The sequence below is a fragment of the Mustela nivalis genome (assembly GCF_964662115.1).
Source record: "Mustela nivalis genome assembly, chromosome: 13".
Classification (NCBI taxonomy): domain Eukaryota; kingdom Metazoa; phylum Chordata; class Mammalia; order Carnivora; family Mustelidae; genus Mustela; species Mustela nivalis.
Genome location: NC_139032.1, coordinates 42,650,508 through 42,669,001, shown reverse-complemented (window position 1 = coordinate 42,669,001; position 18,494 = coordinate 42,650,508). Strand labels below are relative to the sequence as shown.

Below are 18,494 nucleotides of genomic sequence, written 5' to 3'. Positions count from 1 at the left end.
GAGCTTTCATACTTGCTGCACTATTGATCATGTCCAGTCTTTCCTCTGCCCTTGTCCTCAGGGAAGAGGGATCCCCCTGCCCCCAGGAGCAATTAAGTGTTCCCTTCTGAATGTGCTCAGCGCACTTTACTGAGACCAAAGGGTTGTTTCTGTGGCTTACTGATCCCTCCACTAGCTCGGGAGCTTAGGCAGGCCACCTCTTCATCTCTGCGTGCTGATACCCACTGCCGCGTCTCCTACACGGGAGCACAGGAACAAAGGTTTGTGGAAACTCCTAAGTGTATCTAAGAGTCTCTGATTCCTAATTGCCGTTTCTTTTCCAGCAGCCTCTTCCATGCTAAGTGGTAAGCACAGCTGCAGACGCTTGCCTTTAGTCCCACTTCTGCATTTCTCTTGTCCAGCCTCTCTGTTCTCGCCTTTGCTGTTTTCTTCTGTCTTCAGACAACAAAACCAGTGAAAGGTAGGTAGGAGGTTTTAGCAGCCTGACTAGCCAGGAAGTAAATTTCAGGGAAGTTCAATTTGTTTGATCATTAACAGATGTTGGCATTTTAGTCTTATTCAGAAGGTATAGTTTTGAGTGAAATATCTTCCGCTTTTATTTAGTACTTCTTCAGTATTCCTTTGCGTGCAAAAATCTGATGGTAGAAATTCTCCCTTCCGTCTTGGGCTGTTCGTGTTTTCCACTATCAGGAAAAATTAAAAAACAAATCAACTTCTAACATAAAAGAAAACACCTGTTTGGCTTGGAGAAATTGGCTAGGGAGGTCTTTTCTCTGACAAGCCAGAAGCGACCATCATGGGGCCCCTTACGGGAAAAAAAAAAAAATTAAAAAAAGTCATTTTTTTTTCTTTATTTCATGTGAGCATTGGCAGAAACTCTGACAAGCAGTTCTTCATATTTTATTATGTTCTTGTCTGCAGAATCTCTGTCAGGCAAAAACCTTGTCAGCGGAAAACCTGTCGTAGGATCAGAGGAGACAAAAACAGGTGTCACACAGGCAGTCAAAACTGAAGGAAAAAAAAGATTAGGCTAAAGAGAGAGAGGCAGACAATTACATTAATGCCATTGCTTTTATCTTATAGATGTGTGTTATTATCTCGGGGTGCTGAGTGCGCAATTGCCTCAAAGAAAAGTAGACAGGAGACAAGGGGAAACTTGATAGTTATTAACTGAAGAAGCAGTGTGTCAAAGCTGGATGGGGTTCAAAGTTTTGCAAAGGAAAAAAACTGCAGGCAGCAAGCAAAGACTGTGTGGTTCTGCTTTCGGCTACATAAACCTAGTAGCAATCTAACATTTTCTACTTGGAAACAGATCATAGAGAGAAAAATTAATGAAAGATTTCATTTGGAGGTTTTTGGGGTAACATTTATCCTATATACATGTGACTGAATCATAATCTTTTCTCTCTTATAAAATCTTGACACAATGTGAGGCATGGTGAGGCATGAAGACAGGCATTTGTCAGTTCAGCTGTGTTGTTTGGATATGTTTAAAACACCTATTATCAACACACTTTTAATTAAAAAAAGCTATTAAGAAGCCCTTTTACTAAGTGTGAACATCTGTACGTGCAAGCTGTAAATTAGGAGATCACATATGTGTGCCTCAGTCAGAGACTAAATGAAGCTGGCAAGTGTTTTCTAATACTGGTTTTAAATACAGTAAAAAATCTAAAGGAAAAGTCGCTACATTTTAAAATTTGGATTTATTTTTATGATTGTGCCTGTTGGTACTAATTAATAGAATTTTCCTTCTCATTAGAAATTAGGGTCATTATTACTATCAAGTTGGTAACCAAAATTTAAAGAGCTAATGAGCATCTCCCCTCTGTTTCTTTGTTCACATCTTTTCAGGAGACTTGGCTTTTCTGAAAGTTTGCACTTATTAAATATTGTACTTATTAAATATTAAACATTGGTGATGCTATAAAATAGTTTCATTTTGCCAATGGCCCAAACTCTGAAAGATGTTTAGCCTTGTTGATAATGCATACATGTCAAACAGCCAACTAGTGACTTCAGGTTGGGATGGCAACTTTGTTTCCCCATCTGCTCAATCATACACTGATCGTGGGAGTGGAAAAACAGACAAGGATCCCTCTAGCCTTTGACATTTTCTGTTCATGCATTTAACAATTGGTTAGTTTAAACTTTTCCTAAGACTGCCTTCTTAATCCCCCCCCTTTTTTTTATGAGCAAATCTTTATATAGGGCCTTTTATTCCTCCAGTCACAGATGCAAAGCAGTTTGATACTTGATATATGCATTAAGCAAATCCAGCAATCCAGAAGAAAACACACATGAGTGTCAGAAGTGTGTGTGATAGCCCAGAGTTTTAAGGGATTATGGTAGGAGGATAAAAAAAAGGATTGATTATAGATTTAGAATGAGATTTCAGGCTGACTTACTGGGAGAGGAAAGGAAAAATACTTGTGACACAAAGGTGACATTTATTAAGAAAAAAAAAAAAAAAGACGACGACTGAATATAATCATTCCTTTCTTTCAGGTATTTCCTACCAGATGCTGGCTTTTTGTATTACTGCTCTCTCAATTTTGAAAGATTTCTTCACTATATGTGATAGAGTTTAAAGCACATGTTCTATCAAAAATAAATATGTCTTGCATTTACAGAGTTTCCTTAGTGAAATTCTTGGTGAAACACTATTTCAAGAAAATGACATCTTAAAGCTAATAAATTAGGAGTAGGGTAATTATTCGCTTACAGAAAAGTTCATTTTTTGTTTAATAGAAGGACTTACATGGTCTGTTCAAGTAGCATATTTCAGTAGTTACTTTTAACACGAGATGTGTTTTGTAGTCTGTGTACATTTAATTCATTGATCTGTAAATAAAGCAAGGTTTGTGTAGTCAACTTTCAGCTAGCCTCGGCAACTAGAGGTTGGATAGAGCAGCAGCAGGAGGAACAATAACCCCCCAACCCTGGTTGCAGCAAGGAGAGTCAATTACCAAATCTCTTCCTAGATTTACTGTCAAGTTTGCAGATTAAATTTTCTCTTTTCCCCTTAACCACCTTCTGATGGAGTTTCTGTAAATGAGGAAAGACATGCCCCCAAAAGTGGTCCATGTAAGGAAGAAGGAGGAGAAGAAATAAAACCAAGGACTTGTTTAATCTACTAGCCAGGAGAGTGAGCTTCTGAATAACCAAGCGTTGACAGTCTACTTTTATGTGTGTCTCAGTCAGACTTTAATGATTTCCAAAGTCTGTTGTGAAGACTTTATTATGCATAAGGCCACAGGGGGGAAATGCCAATCAGTTTGAAATATTACTGTATAGTCTCAAGTGGAGCTCCAATTCTGCCCCGGACTAATTGTGGGTGTTTGTGTGTGCATCTCCACATACTCGCAAAGCTAAATGTCAGCTAGGGATGATTAAACTCTGTAAGACATAGGCCTCATTGGAACTACTTTTGTCCCCCTTTCGTCACTACACATTAGAATCACATCCATAATGGACTATAAGAGTATTCATATACTTAGTCCCTCATGTATTAAGGGACAAGAAAAGAAAATCAAGGATCATTCACATGAGGTATAAGGTATAGTAATGTAATCGGGGTGTGTGGAGGCTCAGTAGGTTTTTGTTTTGTTTTAGTTAAAAACACTGGCACGCTATTTGTTCAAGAAAAAAAATAAACGCTTCACCCATAAGGGCTGACAGTTTTTATCACCAGGTTGGGGATCAACTTTTGCAGCTATATATCATTCCTTTTCTTCTTTCCTTAAAAAAAAAATTCTTGAAGCAAACCCTCTTTCTTTTTGGTATTAAGTATCCTAATTAATTCAACCTTGACAGTTACAGTTAGGAAAGTTGTGACTTATACGGAACATGAATTATTTTGTACCGAATTTGCCCCCAATTATATAGGTCTTTTCCCAAAAAGTAGTGAATAAAATGTACAGATATAAGTATTACTTCAAGTTATAAGGAATTCTTCTTTTAATAACAGTCATTGTCTGCCTTCACGATCGATTCTCTGATCCACTAAAAAGTTTTTAATATGTCATCATTGCCATTTATTAATGTTTTCCCCAAGTGCTATGGCTTTTATTCAGATCTGGCTTACGATCTTTGGGTAGGCTAAGCCTTTGCCTTGCGCCCTGATGCTCTCTTGCCTAGCAAGAGAGCTGAGTCTTATAATGAATGGGAAAGGATTGATGTTATAATGATTCCAAAGGGTCCCTTTATGATGAAATTCTAAATACGCAAAATCCCATTAAAGCTGTAGAAGTTCATGGGCTAGCTACATTGAAATGACATATCATTATATCGGATATAGTGTGCATTTCATAAAGTGTGGTATAATTGGAAATTATTGGTCATATTAGAAAGAATGAAGAGCCACCGACCCTCATAAATTCAGAGTATTTGGGTATTTGGAATACAAAAGGGAACAATAATCTGTTTATAAGTAATCAAAACTTAAAAATCTGACCCCAGAAACTGTTCTTATAAAATTCTGTCCCTAAGAACTCTATTTCTGAACTCTTAAAGTAATTGTGGAAAGAATTCCATAAACCAATCCCTCAAAGACACATGTTAAATGTTAATCTATTAGAAATTAAAATTGTGTTCTAGGACCCAGAGCTCCTAAATGTTGACCGCTTGATGCTGTTATAATTCAGAATCCTAAGGGGAATTGAGGCAAGAGACATGGAGTTCTCGAAACAATTAGCTTTCCAATTGAAGGCTCACTTGGCTTTCTCCCAAAATGAAAGAATAGGTTTCTTTAATTTTTTATTCTTACTTGTAAAATTGCTTCAAATTAGTATTTAAAAATTTAAAAATATCCAGGGCAGGACTGGAAATTAGTGAAATAAAAGATTTCCTTTTAGGCCATTTTCATACAAATTTTTAATTGTTTTTCTCTGCAGAGTAGGTGGTTTTGAGAAGTTAGCCCACTTCTCTCACTTTTTATTGAATGGCTGGCTATAACCTTCACACTGCCTTGCCTGAACCGCTATTAGATGGAGTCCACTGGACGTCAAGGCCTGAAACATTCAAGCTTATTCCTGTGAAAACCACCTAAGTCACTTGAATCTGGCTTTTAAAGAAAGTTATGTTTTAAAAAGTTGTGGAAAACTAAGAACTATAAACTATCACTGAGAGCCAATTTTCTAGGATCAGTGAAAAGCACTTTTATACTCCTACATTAAGAAAAAAAACTATCTGAATATGTTCTTATTTCTGTGACCTTCACAGAAAATATTAGAAGTGAAGTCTGTAGAATTACAGGTTTACATTTATTTTAATTTATTTGAAGGTTTGGGAGTAATTCCTGTTATTAAAAATTGAAATAAAAAATAGTTATTCACATTTCACTTGATAGATGCAAGTTCTTTTATAACTACTGCTCACCCACCCTAGCTCTATTTTATACATTTGAAAACAGAATTTTATAAAGAACATTACTTTGTTCTTTAAGTTAGCAATACTGTTCAAAGTGTGTGTTACTTTGTATCACTTCACTACTGCATATTTTGCATTATATTTTATACCGATTTTACATTTACATTACACATTTACAGTAATGAACCACAAAAAATCTGGCTGTTGTCCTTAATGGTGATTCTGTTTTTAACAGAAATGAGTTTTCTTCATCCAGACTTATGTGTCATTTTGGGTTCTTATCCTATCAAAGTGTTTATTAAAATTACATCCAGACTTCAATTTCTCCTTTGTCTCATAGCTAGAAAATTACCAGTTTAAGCTTCTGTTTCTGGCATTTTAAGGAAATCCAGGTAAATTATATTCTTCCCAGTTACCTAATTCACAATTTAAAAAGCTCTTGTGTGAATTTTCTTTTCTTTCTCTAACTAGTATCCATATTGTGCAGTTAGACCCTTTTCTTTTTCCAAATAAAATTCTACATACTAAGAAGAGATTAATTTATATGTTGGCTTTTTCCCCCTCTAGACCTTTTATAAAAGAAAAATAAGCTTTTCTTTGTAGATCTTATTGTGTGACCATTCTCTGACCTTGTCCAAAATCTGTACCATCCATACCTTCTTCTATAGCTGGAAGACCATAGCTCTAGCACATTGATTACAAATCCAGTGATCTATGCTATGATTTTCATAATGTCTGTACATTATGTTCTAGTCTATGCACCCTGTCATCAAGCTTGTTTTCTTTAACAGTCCCGGATTTCATATTGCTACCTAGAAATCCCCTGGATGCCCCCAAATCTTGCTTCAAGTGGTAGGAAAGGGAATAGATTATGCAAAGCTTAGTTGATTCCTGCTCAGATAGCAGACCCACCTCACTCCATGAACTGCCACAATTACCTGTAACCACTGTTCTCTAGGGGAGTGTAAACATCAAAGGAGAGGAACATGGGTAAAATGGAGAGTTTGGTGGCACAGTAGAATCATACATTTAGGCTTTCAATGCAAATACACTAATGGCCTTTCCTAGTCTATGTTGACTTAACTGTGTTTATCTGTTCAACAATATGAGGACTGAACACCCTTGAGTCAATTATGTGTCAGATAGAGTTGCTGCTTAACATCAAGCTCTCATGATAAAATAGGCACATAAGTGACCCAGTAAATGGGCAGCATATGGTTGGGATGTACATGATTGGCACGCATCATTATTGAGACAGTTTGCTCTTAGATGCGGGGACCTCTCCAGACTTCATGGAAAAAGAAAATAGAACTTGAAGCTAGAAGGAAGATGTAGTCAAAAGGTAGATAAGAGGAAAGGTACTTAAAGAACAATGTTGAAAATGAAACACTTTTTAAATGTAGCTCAGCAGATGGAATTGTCCTTATCTCACAGCATCATTGCGTACCGTTCTGCTGCTGTCTCTCATGGCTTAGAATTGGCTTTGCCTGGAAAAGCCAATTAATTTGTTATCCATTTAAATTATGTTCTCATGTCACATACCCAGCTTGTAATTTTGTGCATTAATGTGTATTTTTTTTTTAAGTTTGTTTTCCTCACTAGTCTGCTAACTTAAAGAGGGCTCAAGTCCTATCTGTTTTGTTCTTCACAAAATCTCCAAAATTTAGCATAGGACCTAGAAATATTCTTCTAGTAACCAAATATGGAAGTGCTTAGAATGTTTGAAAAGGTAGTGTGTAACTCATTTTGTGTCATGTTATGACGATGGATAGTAAATTGATCTGGCCAAGGTCTCCTGACCCAGGTTAAGGACTCAAGGTAAAGGGGGAAGGAGGGTTTTGCTGGGATCACTATTGGAAACTTTTTACCAGAGAAGAGACCTATTCTAATCAGTATTTTGAGAAGACTGACTTGTGGGTTGTACTTAGGTTGCACTGGGTCAGAAAGAGCAGAGATAGATCTGACCACCAGGAGTTACTTGCAGTAATGGAGTTGTGAGAGCCTTAAAAGCCTGTACTAAAGTGATAGAAGTTAGGGCAGAGAGGAGGGATTGATCCGGGAGAAACTGCAGTGGAAAAATGTATGGGTACTAAGTAGCCTGAGGTAATTTGAATGTTTTCTCTGTATGTAATGTTTAGTGAGAAGAACAGCAGCCAACAAGATAAGAATTTGTATCCATACTGTAGATCTCCTCAACTATATAAAATTAATGGACTGGAAAAAGTAGATGCAACTGTGTCAATGTATGGATATTAGCAATTTTGGGGTGGTGGGATTATAGATGATTATTTTGTTGTTATTGTTTTCTCGAATTTATGGCATTTTTTTCAAGAGCACCTGTGACATATCCATCAGAAGATAACAAAAGGTTTGTTTCAGCCTAGTTTCCATAGTTCTATCTTTCTCAGCACTAAGAGTCAAGTATGTGTTTGGAGTTGAGAGCATGGTTCTTGGGTAGGTTGGGAATCACCTGCATAATATAGGAGTAGTTGGATTCCTAGAGGCAGCTCATCCCAGGCAGACAGCTGGAGAGGCATCAGCTCAAAATCTTTATGAATCCCCTGCAGCTCAGTTGATTTCCCCTTCAAACCCCCCCAAACTAGAAAATCTTTACTCTAAGCATCTTTTTTCTTCCCCACTTTTTTTAGGTTGGTCTTGATTCTGTGTTTTTCTTTCCTCACTCCTTGAATTAAGGAGGTGGTCCTCAACCTATTGGCTGCCACTAGCAAGAATTTTGAAAATGAAGAGCCATCCTGACATTTTCATATATTAAGTAACTTGCCAGGGTCATGCAGCAAGTAAGTGACGGAGCTGAGATTTGAACCCGTGGAGTCTGGCCCTAGAAACTTCCCTTATCTGGAGGATAACAATCTTTTTAGCATTGGGAACTTTAAATCATTGTTTTAAGTCATTATTATATCCCCTTAACTCTTATTTCCAATTCACTGTCTCCAAATGACATTACTATAAATGTAGTCAGTCACATTCGCTGGAAAGTCTTATATCATTCAACTTACACATGTCTGCAATGAAAATTAAGAAAATAATACATTATAAATAAAAACTTATTTTTTATTTAAATTTATTGTTTAACTTCATCAGGATGGTAAGATCCAAAGCAATAGAAATACTACAAATTTTTATAACTTATTAAGCACAGAGTGGATTTTTGTTAGAAATACACCTGTCAATAAATTGGATGGGGCTATAATTTTTTTCTTCCCAGACAAGTTCATATATCAGTAAATGAATAGTATTCATTGTAAGAAATAGAAAAGTTACCCTATCATTTCTCATTTTTGCAGATGTAACTGCGGAGATGCCTATTCACATGAATAGGCGGGACAAGGAACTTTATCCCATCGTCCTTCACTGCTTAGAAATCATTTCACATCGTATGCCAAAAACTACACAATGATCAGTTAGTTTTGTTAAAAGGAAAAAAAGTGAAAATCACCCACCTTATTACCCAGATGTTGTTATAGTCATTTACCTTCTCGATGTCTGGAAAAAGGCATTAACAAGATGTATTAAATGTCTACATATAAATTTAGCTGTTAGTCTTTCATTTAGAGGCATATTGTTTATTCTAGTATAACAGTAAAGGTTGAGAAAATAAAGATACTGTATTAGTTATTTAAATGATTTCTGCAATATGCTTTTTATTTTTATTTTTTTGAAAAGTGATACTTTTATCATTTCAGATTCAGCTATCTTGATTGATGAAAATTTCCACCAGTGGTCATGGTCAAATTATGCTTCCAAATTTAATTTTCATTGCAAGAAATTGAACTCACATTTTGATTCAAATAAATGTATTAATATGCATTTTGAGAAAAATTATTAAAAAACCAATATGTTGTGGACTGCATTTCATAGGGTAGATTACTAAAACAGTCTAGAATAAAATGTGGAGATAATAAAATTACTCCGTTTACAACAGAAATGCTATTTCTTATTACTTAATTAGTAATGATATTACGTAAACCTAATATTTTTTTGAAGAGTGTGTTAGAAGTCATGGGAAAAAAGTCATGATTTTAGTCATGTGGTTCCATATGTCTGTCACAGTATAGTGTTGGACTTCAGGAACACATTAGGTAAGAGTTGTATATTATAAAAACATTTATTAATTTTGCTAGATCTCATGGTCAAAACTGGTTTTATGTATTTAATGAAAGCAGTTATGTACTGCTAAAAATTAAGTGCCTTGGCTTTAGATCGTAATTTATGTTAGTTTTACTTTTATTAACAGGATGTCGAAAATAATTCAAAATTTTGTAAGAAATAAGCTGAGGGGCACCTGGGTGTCTCAGTCAGTTAAGCGTCTGACTCTTGATTTTGGCTCAAGTCGTGACTGCACTGTCATGAGATCAAGCCCCACGTCAGGCTCCATGCTCAGTGTGGAACCTGCTTAAGATTCTCTCTCCCCATCTCTCTGCTCCTCCCTCCAAAGCTCCTCCACACTTACTCTCAAATAAAAAAGAAAGACAAAAATGATTAGTCAGGGGCACCTGGGTGGATCAGAGGGTTAAAGCCTCTACATTCGCTCAGGTCATGATTCCAGGATTCTGGGATCGAGCCCCACATCAGGCTCTCTGCTCTGCAGGGAGCCTGTCCCCTCCACCCCCTGCCTGCCTCTCTGCCTACTTATGATCTCTGTCAAATAAATAAATAAAATCTTCAAAGAAAATGATGATTAATCATAGCTGAAATAAATATTTGGTATTTCATTAAGTAGGTTGTCTGAAAGAAATCATGTAAAATTTCTATTCACATTTTATATAGTGTGTCTTACAAAGTTTATAGGTCCAGGAAAATATTCAGACTGAATTTAAAAGAGTAGACATGTCATAGGCTCAGGGGTTTTTCTTCCCAAGTAATGATCTCAACTCCTAGGGTTGAGTGTCAGGATTAATTGAAAAGAATGGCTTGCCTTTGAATGTTTTGGGAGGCAAAAGCCATTTTCAGTATTGGACACTTGTGCTTTGCTCTCACAAGGATACATTCTAAAGAGTGATTCATTGTTAAAATAGATAGGAATGCTAGAGGTGAATTCTTTACTCATGTCCCATTTTATGTTCTGTCTGAATTCTGAATATTCCAACACAGAACCAAGTATCAGGTTCTCCTGCTCCTTATCCATATTGGTATAGTCAGGAAATACACCTTCCCAGGTTCTTGATGCTGTTATTAATAATTAAAGGAGGCTTCCACAAAGCCTCATTTATTTTGGTACCCAGGAGAGTTTTCCACCCTGGGCCACTGCACTGTATAAGTCAAGTCAGACTACACCATTATTTTGTAAAGAAGGAAGGGTACAGTTTTTAAAGGAGAAATGGGGGTGGTTGGCTTTGTGGCTGAGCTTTATTCAGTGGCTTTTACTGCTGAACACGTGCCATGTCCCTCAAGTTGACAGCCATTGTTTTAATTCAACTTGTGGACCCTCGCCAAAGTTTTATATTTAGAATCATAAGATATTTTTATCTTATAAAATGTTTAATGTTTTCTATATCCTATTAACAGGAAATAAAATTGTATCATAAGCCTCCCACGGATTTTGGCCTTTAATATTAAGGCTCCTTACACTTTGCCCATCTGACTCTTTTGTACTTATCTCTAACTATTTGGCCTCAAGTATTAGACATTCTGTGGGTATTCCTTCTCCTCCATGTATCCCACTAGTTCAGTGGTTCTCAAAGTGTGGTCCCTGGCCAGCAGCATCAGCATTTTGTGGAGACTTAGAGAAATGCAAACCCTTGGTCCCTACCGCAGCCCCAGCCAGAAACTCTGGGGACAGTGGCCCAGCAATCTGTGTTCTAATAAGCCCCGCAGGTGATTCTGATGCATGTAATGTTCGAGAATGTTGGCCTTTGTTCCATCTACCTAGACTGTGCTCCTCCTTTCTCACTTGCTGAATTCCTAGTTATCTTGTAAGACTGTGCCTTCCTGGCAGTTACTCTGCAATACTTTATCAAATCTCTTTTATAGCATTTATACTGGTTGCGTCTGTCTCCTTTTGAAGGTGGAGGCCACAGCATAAATTACTTTAGCTTCTGCGTGCAGCTCCTACGTTGCTGTTGAATTAATAGTGCAGGTGAATAAATGAATGTATGCATGAATGAAGGAGAAGAGTGTTACAGGAGGAGTGGTGATCAGTAAGGTCAGCTGCTGTGAAGAGGTCATGGAGAACAATGAAGGGAAAAGCTATTGGATTTCACAGTAAAGCAGGTGTTGGTGACCTTTGAAATGCTTGCTTCAGCAGAGGGATGGCAAGAAGCCCAGATTTCTGGGAGTGAGGGACTTCCAACATGATGAAGACTTGCAAGTTTCCAGACTTACTGTTTATCTGAACATGTGGTGGAAGCAGAATTTTCTTTGGAGAAATAACTAAGTGACCTTAGGCCAGTTACTTTACTTCACTGAGCCTGTGACCTCTGAACACGCAATAACGGTAATTCTGTGTGTTTTTAATTTTTTTGAAGGATTAAAGGAGATCATTGTAACCCCCTAGAAAGATGCCTGACTTTTAGTTAGTACTTAAATGGTCAATTTGTTTATCCATCCCCCAACACACCATTATTTTTTATCTAATAATGTTGATGGTATCCATTACCCTTTGTAAAGTTGTGTAAGATAGGAAATTGTTAAGGACACCCTATTTCTAGTCATCAGATAAATTGTGAGTAGCATTGAGCCTGGAACTAATATACCTTTAGTTGAACCACTGATAGCTGCTTTGAAATTACATGGGATGTAGCTGGAAAAGTACCCCCAAAAGTGGTTGCCTTAGTTAAGCCTCCTTTAGGTACAAATTATGGAATCCTGCTTCAGGCAGACATAAAAAAGGAGAGTGAGGAGAGATTTCTTTGGCTCATGTAACTGAAAATTCTGGCCTTAACATCGCCATATCTGTGTCTTCTGGATCAAACCGTTATTATCAGTACTTGGTCTTTCTAAGACCGTCTTGCAGCCTGACGGTCTTCCATGTGATTCTCATTCTCAAGCATATAGATTGGCTGCAGATTTCCAGGAAAGAGAAGACTTCCCAGTAGTTCTAACTAAAATTCTAGAGTCAGCCTCTCCATTCAGACTTAGGTCACTTGCCCATTCTTAAACCAGGTGCTGTGCCAGGGGCTGAGATATCCTGGTTTCCAGACCTGACTCAAGGAACACAGCATTCTGGTCTGCAAAATAATTAATACTGCGTGTAGGGGAAGAGTGACTCCCCAAAGGGAAATCAAGTTTCTGGTACCAGATTGAAGGGGAATAGATATAAAGCAGGCAAAGCAGTTTGACATCATTTTATTGTATAGCAAAGTGCTTTTTTTTTTTTTGCACTGTGCTTCCAGCAACTCTAGGAGTCCCAGCTTAAACAAGTTGAGTGGAAGAAGAGAATGACAAATTATTAGAAGTTCTCTAACCCACACGCACTCCAGCTTCATCAAGAATAGTTTACTTTTGGGGCACCTGGGTGGCTCAGTGGGTTAAGCCTCTGCCTTCAGCTTAGGTCGTGATATCAGGGTCCTGGATGGAGCCCCGCATCGGTCTTTCTGCTCAGCGGGGAGCCTGCTTCCCTCTCTTCTCTCTGCCTGCCTCTCTGCTTACTTGTGATCTTTCTGTCAAATAAATAAAATCTTTAAAAAAAAAAAAGAATAGTTTTACTTTTATATGTTTTTATACCAGTTTTTCTTAAGATTTCATTTGAAAATGAAATTTGGGGAATACCATTGGTATAGAGCAATTTAAGACAGTTAGACCCATAAAGTATAAATGTAGGTGACCCTTTTTTCTCACTCCATTCGGCTGAACAAGTTCTTGCTCTACATTTTATTCACCTCGTTGGCCCAACTCATATTCCTAACCCCACTAAGACTCAGACTTCCGTCCTCCACAGTCAGATACAGGAAGATCATGACATGAGGCAGACTCAGTTCACCATTATTAGGATAACTTAAAAAATTGCCATTTACCCTTTGCCCACCTAGGCAACATCCCCAAAAGTTGTTGACAACTTGGTGACTTAGTATGACAGCAGTTGTAAGGCAGAAAATTTTGATACATTCAAGAAATTTGACAGATCATAATCTTTGATGATGTATACATGTTGAAATTTGTAGTTGACACCTGCAGACTGGACAGTTTAATTTTTCAGTCCTTTGTCTGAGACTCATCTCCTAGATAATTGCTGCTTAAATCACACTCAGGTTTTTTCCCTTATCTACTGTTGACTTTCTTTACATATCTGGGCTACACTTTCATCCTCCATATCAGTATAAATGTGGCCAGGTGCCTATTTATGTAAATAAAGTTTTATTGGAATGCCAACACGCCCATTAGTTTAAGTCTTATCTGCTCTCCCTCTGTAACAGCAGAAGTGAGTACCTGTGAAACAGAATGTTTGATCCACAGACCTAAAATATTTACTGTCTGGCATTTTACAGAAAAAGTTGTAGATCCCTGCCATGTATTTATGTGGCTATAACAGTATTTCTCCTTTTTGACATGGCATATTTATGAAGAAAAATTAGGTATATTCTTACTCTCTGTTGTTCTCAAAAGCATATCTAGGGAAATGTTTCTGCTTTACCTTTCCACTTGTACTCTTTCAGTTGTCTGAACAACTTCTCTTTGTTTCTGGAGCCTAAACACTTTAGTCTTCTTTCCCTCCTTGAACTGCCAGTTCTTTTTTGAGGAGCAGGAGGGAGAGGGTGACAGCTTTCCAACCAGCCCTCGAACACATAGGTACACACACCTGTGTGTACTTAATGCATGGCTGTAGGCACCAAACGTGGGAACAGAAATTGAGACTTGGTGTCATCTTTTTTTCCCCTCTTTCCCCCCCTCTTTTGTCCCCTCTTCATTTCCTGCTTGTCGTGCTAGCAGTATAGTTGGTGAAGAAGTGTTTGATGCAGACCTGGAGGGGTGGATGAAGGGAAACGGGAGAGGAGCAGATTTCCCCCAACCTGGTCACTGGATTCTGTAAGCAGAGCAGCTTACCCATCAGAAGGCTGAGTAGTAAGGCTCTACTTGAAGAAGAACAGGGATAATAATACCCCATTCCTACATTTTTGCAGTCTAAATGCCCTATGGAATGAGAGAAGACTTCAATCCCTAGGCTTGTGAATCCCTTATCTTTCCCAAACGTTAAATTAATTTTTAAAGCTATTTATTCAAAGTTGACTTAACCACTAGAATAGGAAAGATCAGACAAATCAGCTGCAAGAAATGAAGTATGAGGAAACCCGAACTCTTTGACAAAGTATTCCTGGGAGTAAATGTGTTGAATGAAGCCAGCGGGTAAATGATAAGGGCCTTTACACTGTGGATGTAAGAAAGCAATTTATCAAGAGTACATGAACTCTCTGGTGACCACAAGTCAGGAGGAAACGAGAGTGGAGGAGGAACCCTGAAAAAATACATTTGAAATACTAAAAAAAAAGTGTGTGTGTGCATGTACTTTTAAATACCTGCATTAATATGCAGAAATACGGGCATCTTCAAACAGGAGTTGCTCAGACCGCGCAGGTACGGGAGTCTATTCTGTGAGGGTCTGCAGTGCTGGGAAGAGAGGTTGAGAAAGCAAGGCAGTGCCTTTAGAACTTGCAAAAACCTTGGGTGCTCTCAGGTGTAGTTACGATTTGAGCCTGGTTGTTGTCTGATATCCATTTGCCTGACTTATGAGATTAGATGACCATCTTTCAGGCTCACATGTTTATCTTTTTTAATCTCTGGAAGGTCATCTGTGTATAATTCTGACAGTTGATCTAAGGCTTTTGTGCTCTCTTAACGAGTTCAAAGCACCTCTCACTCATTATCCCATTAATCTTTGCAGCATCTCTTTGAGCCTTGTGGATGAGACAATGTTATCTTAATTGTTCACTGTAGAGAAACTGAGGAAAAATGTAATTACATTATCTGCAGCAAGGTTCCCAGGAGCTCAGATAAGGATGGGGACTAGAATGTATGACCTTATCTTGGCTTTTAGATCTAGATGTAACTTCTTAGACTTGAGAAAAAGGCCTGAAGTGTTTCCTGGGAAGATGGTCATCCTCAGTTTTCTGTACTGAGGTAACACCCCTGAAATACATAGAAATTCTTCCACTTTGAGGTTTGTCATTTTTTGCCTATTTTCATCTGATACTAAACCCTTGTCAGAGCTGTTTATAAAGAGTGACCAAGTTACACCATGAATTCCTTTTTCTTGAACAGGCCAGTGAACATTAAACTGTCTAACAAGTAAATAACAAGAGGGAGAGTTGGAAGAACTACCTCTTGGGATAATCCCTGCTTGCTAATTTTACTTGAGTTACATTACGAGCCTTTATCCCCTCACATGGGGTTTTTTAACCCTGTAATCTAAAAAGCATGCTCCTCTTCCTCTTTAAACCACTCAAGTATGATAAGGGGTGAGTCTTATTCAGAAAACTGATATTGGTTTGGCCTATGCTTATGGCAGGAGTCGGGAATTGTTTGTCCCTCTGGGCTATCTTTCTGAAAGTCGAATTTGTTTATTTGCTGTTGTCTGTAATTTATAGACATACCAAATCAAAAGGAAAAGGTAAAAGCAGGGAGGAGGTGGGACGAGAACTGTTTCCATTGCAAAATCTCACTTAAACATCTGTAGGCATGATCCATCTGTGGAAATGGAACCCTGATGACATCCAGTGACTTGTTTCTACTTTGTCTCTGCCCTTTCCCTCCATGTCTGTATTCCTGCCCACCTCTGGAACTCTGGTGGGACCACCACAGCCTTGGATAAGCTCAGCACGCAGCACCTGTACCACCCCACCCAGGTGGAGATCGTGCAGTCCAACGTGGTGTTCGACATCAGCAGCCTGATGCTCTACGGGACGCAGGCGGTGCCCGTGCGGCTAAAGATCCTGCTGGACCGTCTCTTCAGTGTCCTGAAGCAGGAGGAGGTGCTGCACATACTGCATGGCCTGGGCTGGACGCTACGGGACTACGTCCGGGGGTACATCCTTCAGGTAGGGGGAGGACGGCGCCGCTGGTGTCCCGCCAGCTCCGGGACGGGTTGAGGGAGAAGCCTTGCCAACCTGGTCTCTTTCCTGCCCCTCACAGGCCTGGGAGTGCACACGCTCTTCTGATTAAGGTGGTCCCTTCGGCAGGCTTGTCAGAGAGCTAGAAAGAAGGAACTGTGTCCCAGCAGGCTGGCACTGGGCCTCAGGGGTGGATGGTAGAAAGGAACGAGTGGCCTGTTGCCTAGCATTGCTGTTTGCATCTTTTTAAACTCAGCTCTCTCTCTCCCTACAACGTGGGCCTCCTGCTTCTCCAGCAAGTCTGATTGTAGCCCCACCGAAGGGAAGGGCTCTTGGAGGTGGGTGATGTGTTCGTGAAAATCTGAGATTACATTTCTTCTGGGTTTAGTAGGGCTTTTGCTTGCACCGTATTTATAGGTTTAATGGTTTGTTTTTTGTTTTGTTTTGTTTTGTTTTGTTTTTTTGGTTGTCTGTGTGCCCTAATTATTGCTTCTTCATCTGAATCAAAAGAACCGTAACCTCTGTAAACTCTCTGCTTTTGTAACCAGTAAACCTCCACATTCCAAAACACAGACATGGTTGTAGAATTGGCTTTCACAATACCTGCTCTTCCAACCTGAGCCTCTTCTTTGTTATCAGTGGCACTTGTGACCTGGTAAGGGTCTTAAGACTTCTCCTGGAGGCTTGCAGCCTCCACTTCCCACCCCCACCCCAACCTCCCTGCATTTTTCGTCATTTTTTGCAGTATGTCATGAGTCGCTTTGCATTGTGTACTTTGCCTCTGAAATGTTTTTATGGCCATCTGTCTTCCTACGACCCTTGAAGGGTAAATGTTGAAAACAGCATGTTGGGAGACCCCAGGATCCAAAAAGACTACACTGGACGATGAAGAAGTACTCCCTCCTGCCAAAGGAGATCACAGTTGGAGAAGGTAGAATCTGAAGTGATTTTTAAAATTTCTTGTGGGAATAATACCAGGAGAATTGATCCCCTTAAAAAAAAAAAAAAAAAAAAAACCTGCTTTTGGCTCTGCCAGCCTTGTTTATTTCCCGAATCGCCATGTGTTGTGTGCAAGGTTTTGGCTGCCAGCTTGGTATGTGATGAGTGGAGGGCCTCACATCTCCCCCTTGCTTTAATCTGGCATAAAAACCCACACATTCCTGTCATTCTCCTATGTGGTACCTCCAGGTGTTAGCCAGGGCAGGAGAGCAGAGAGGTGTGATGACAGGAAGGAGAGAGAGACAGGACGGTGGAAGAACCCGTCTGCTCCTGTGACTGCTTTGGTCGGTGTTGAATCATTCCTTAGTTTAGTGAGGTGTCAGCTTGGAAGGCACAGAGAATTTGGCCCTCAGAAGACAAGATGATGATGATAATAGGAATAATTATATGTTACGTTTTTAGTTTATAGAAGACTTTCACAAGCATTATCTCATTTGCCTCAGGATAGGGGCATTTCAGTGGGGTGAGTGGAAAGTTAAGTCTTGGGTGGTCAGGGGACCTGAGGGATCATGAGGTCCAGAAGGAAGAGGCCAGGAAAAATAAAGCATGGTACCTGCTCATACTGGCCTGGAACAGATATGGTGCCGCATCCTTCTACATCTGTTTCCACAGAGTAATTGTTAATATCCATTTGCGATAGCTCTTACTCTACAGAAGGGAATAAAGCGCTTGCACATATTTGAACAGAACCGTTAGCGTGAACAGTCACTGTTAGTGACTAAGCACTCTTTATTCAAAACCTGTGATAGTACACCCCAGTCTAGTACTACCTTTACTCCTTTCACTCTGGTGCTTAGTTCTGTCATCAATGCTGTGTTTCAGTTCTATGTGTATGTTTTTGCCTGAGCTGTCTGGAGCAGATGCATGGTATCTTCCTGTCCAAACAGGTGTGTGCATGACTGATTAGTTACCCTCTTAACAACCCAGTTCACTGTAGCATTTTGATGGCAATAAATCTGTAACCTGTGGGTTGTTCTGTGATACAGTCCTGATGTTTTGCCTTGACCAGTACCTGTTCTTTGTTTTACTTGAAATTATTATTTAAGTGTTAACTTTTCTCTGTTTCAACCTATCTCTAAGGCGTGCATAGAAAATGTACTTTGAAATGTACTCCATATTTCTTTT

General features: G+C 39.0%; 1 protein-coding gene across 14 annotated transcripts in view; it reads left to right on the top strand.

The window, feature by feature from the left end:
* BNC2 (basonuclin zinc finger protein 2) overlaps positions 1-18,494 on the top strand; it is a 423,723-nt gene that overhangs the window by 280,321 nt on the left and 124,908 nt on the right. For 13 of the 14 annotated variants that reach the window (XM_082695070.1, XM_082695083.1, XM_082695069.1 and 10 more), the window contains one exon: positions 16,123-16,358. In XM_082695070.1, coding sequence (XP_082551196.1) covers positions 16,123-16,358 — 236 coding nt within the window. The other variant, XM_082695075.1, reaches the window with a different exon arrangement.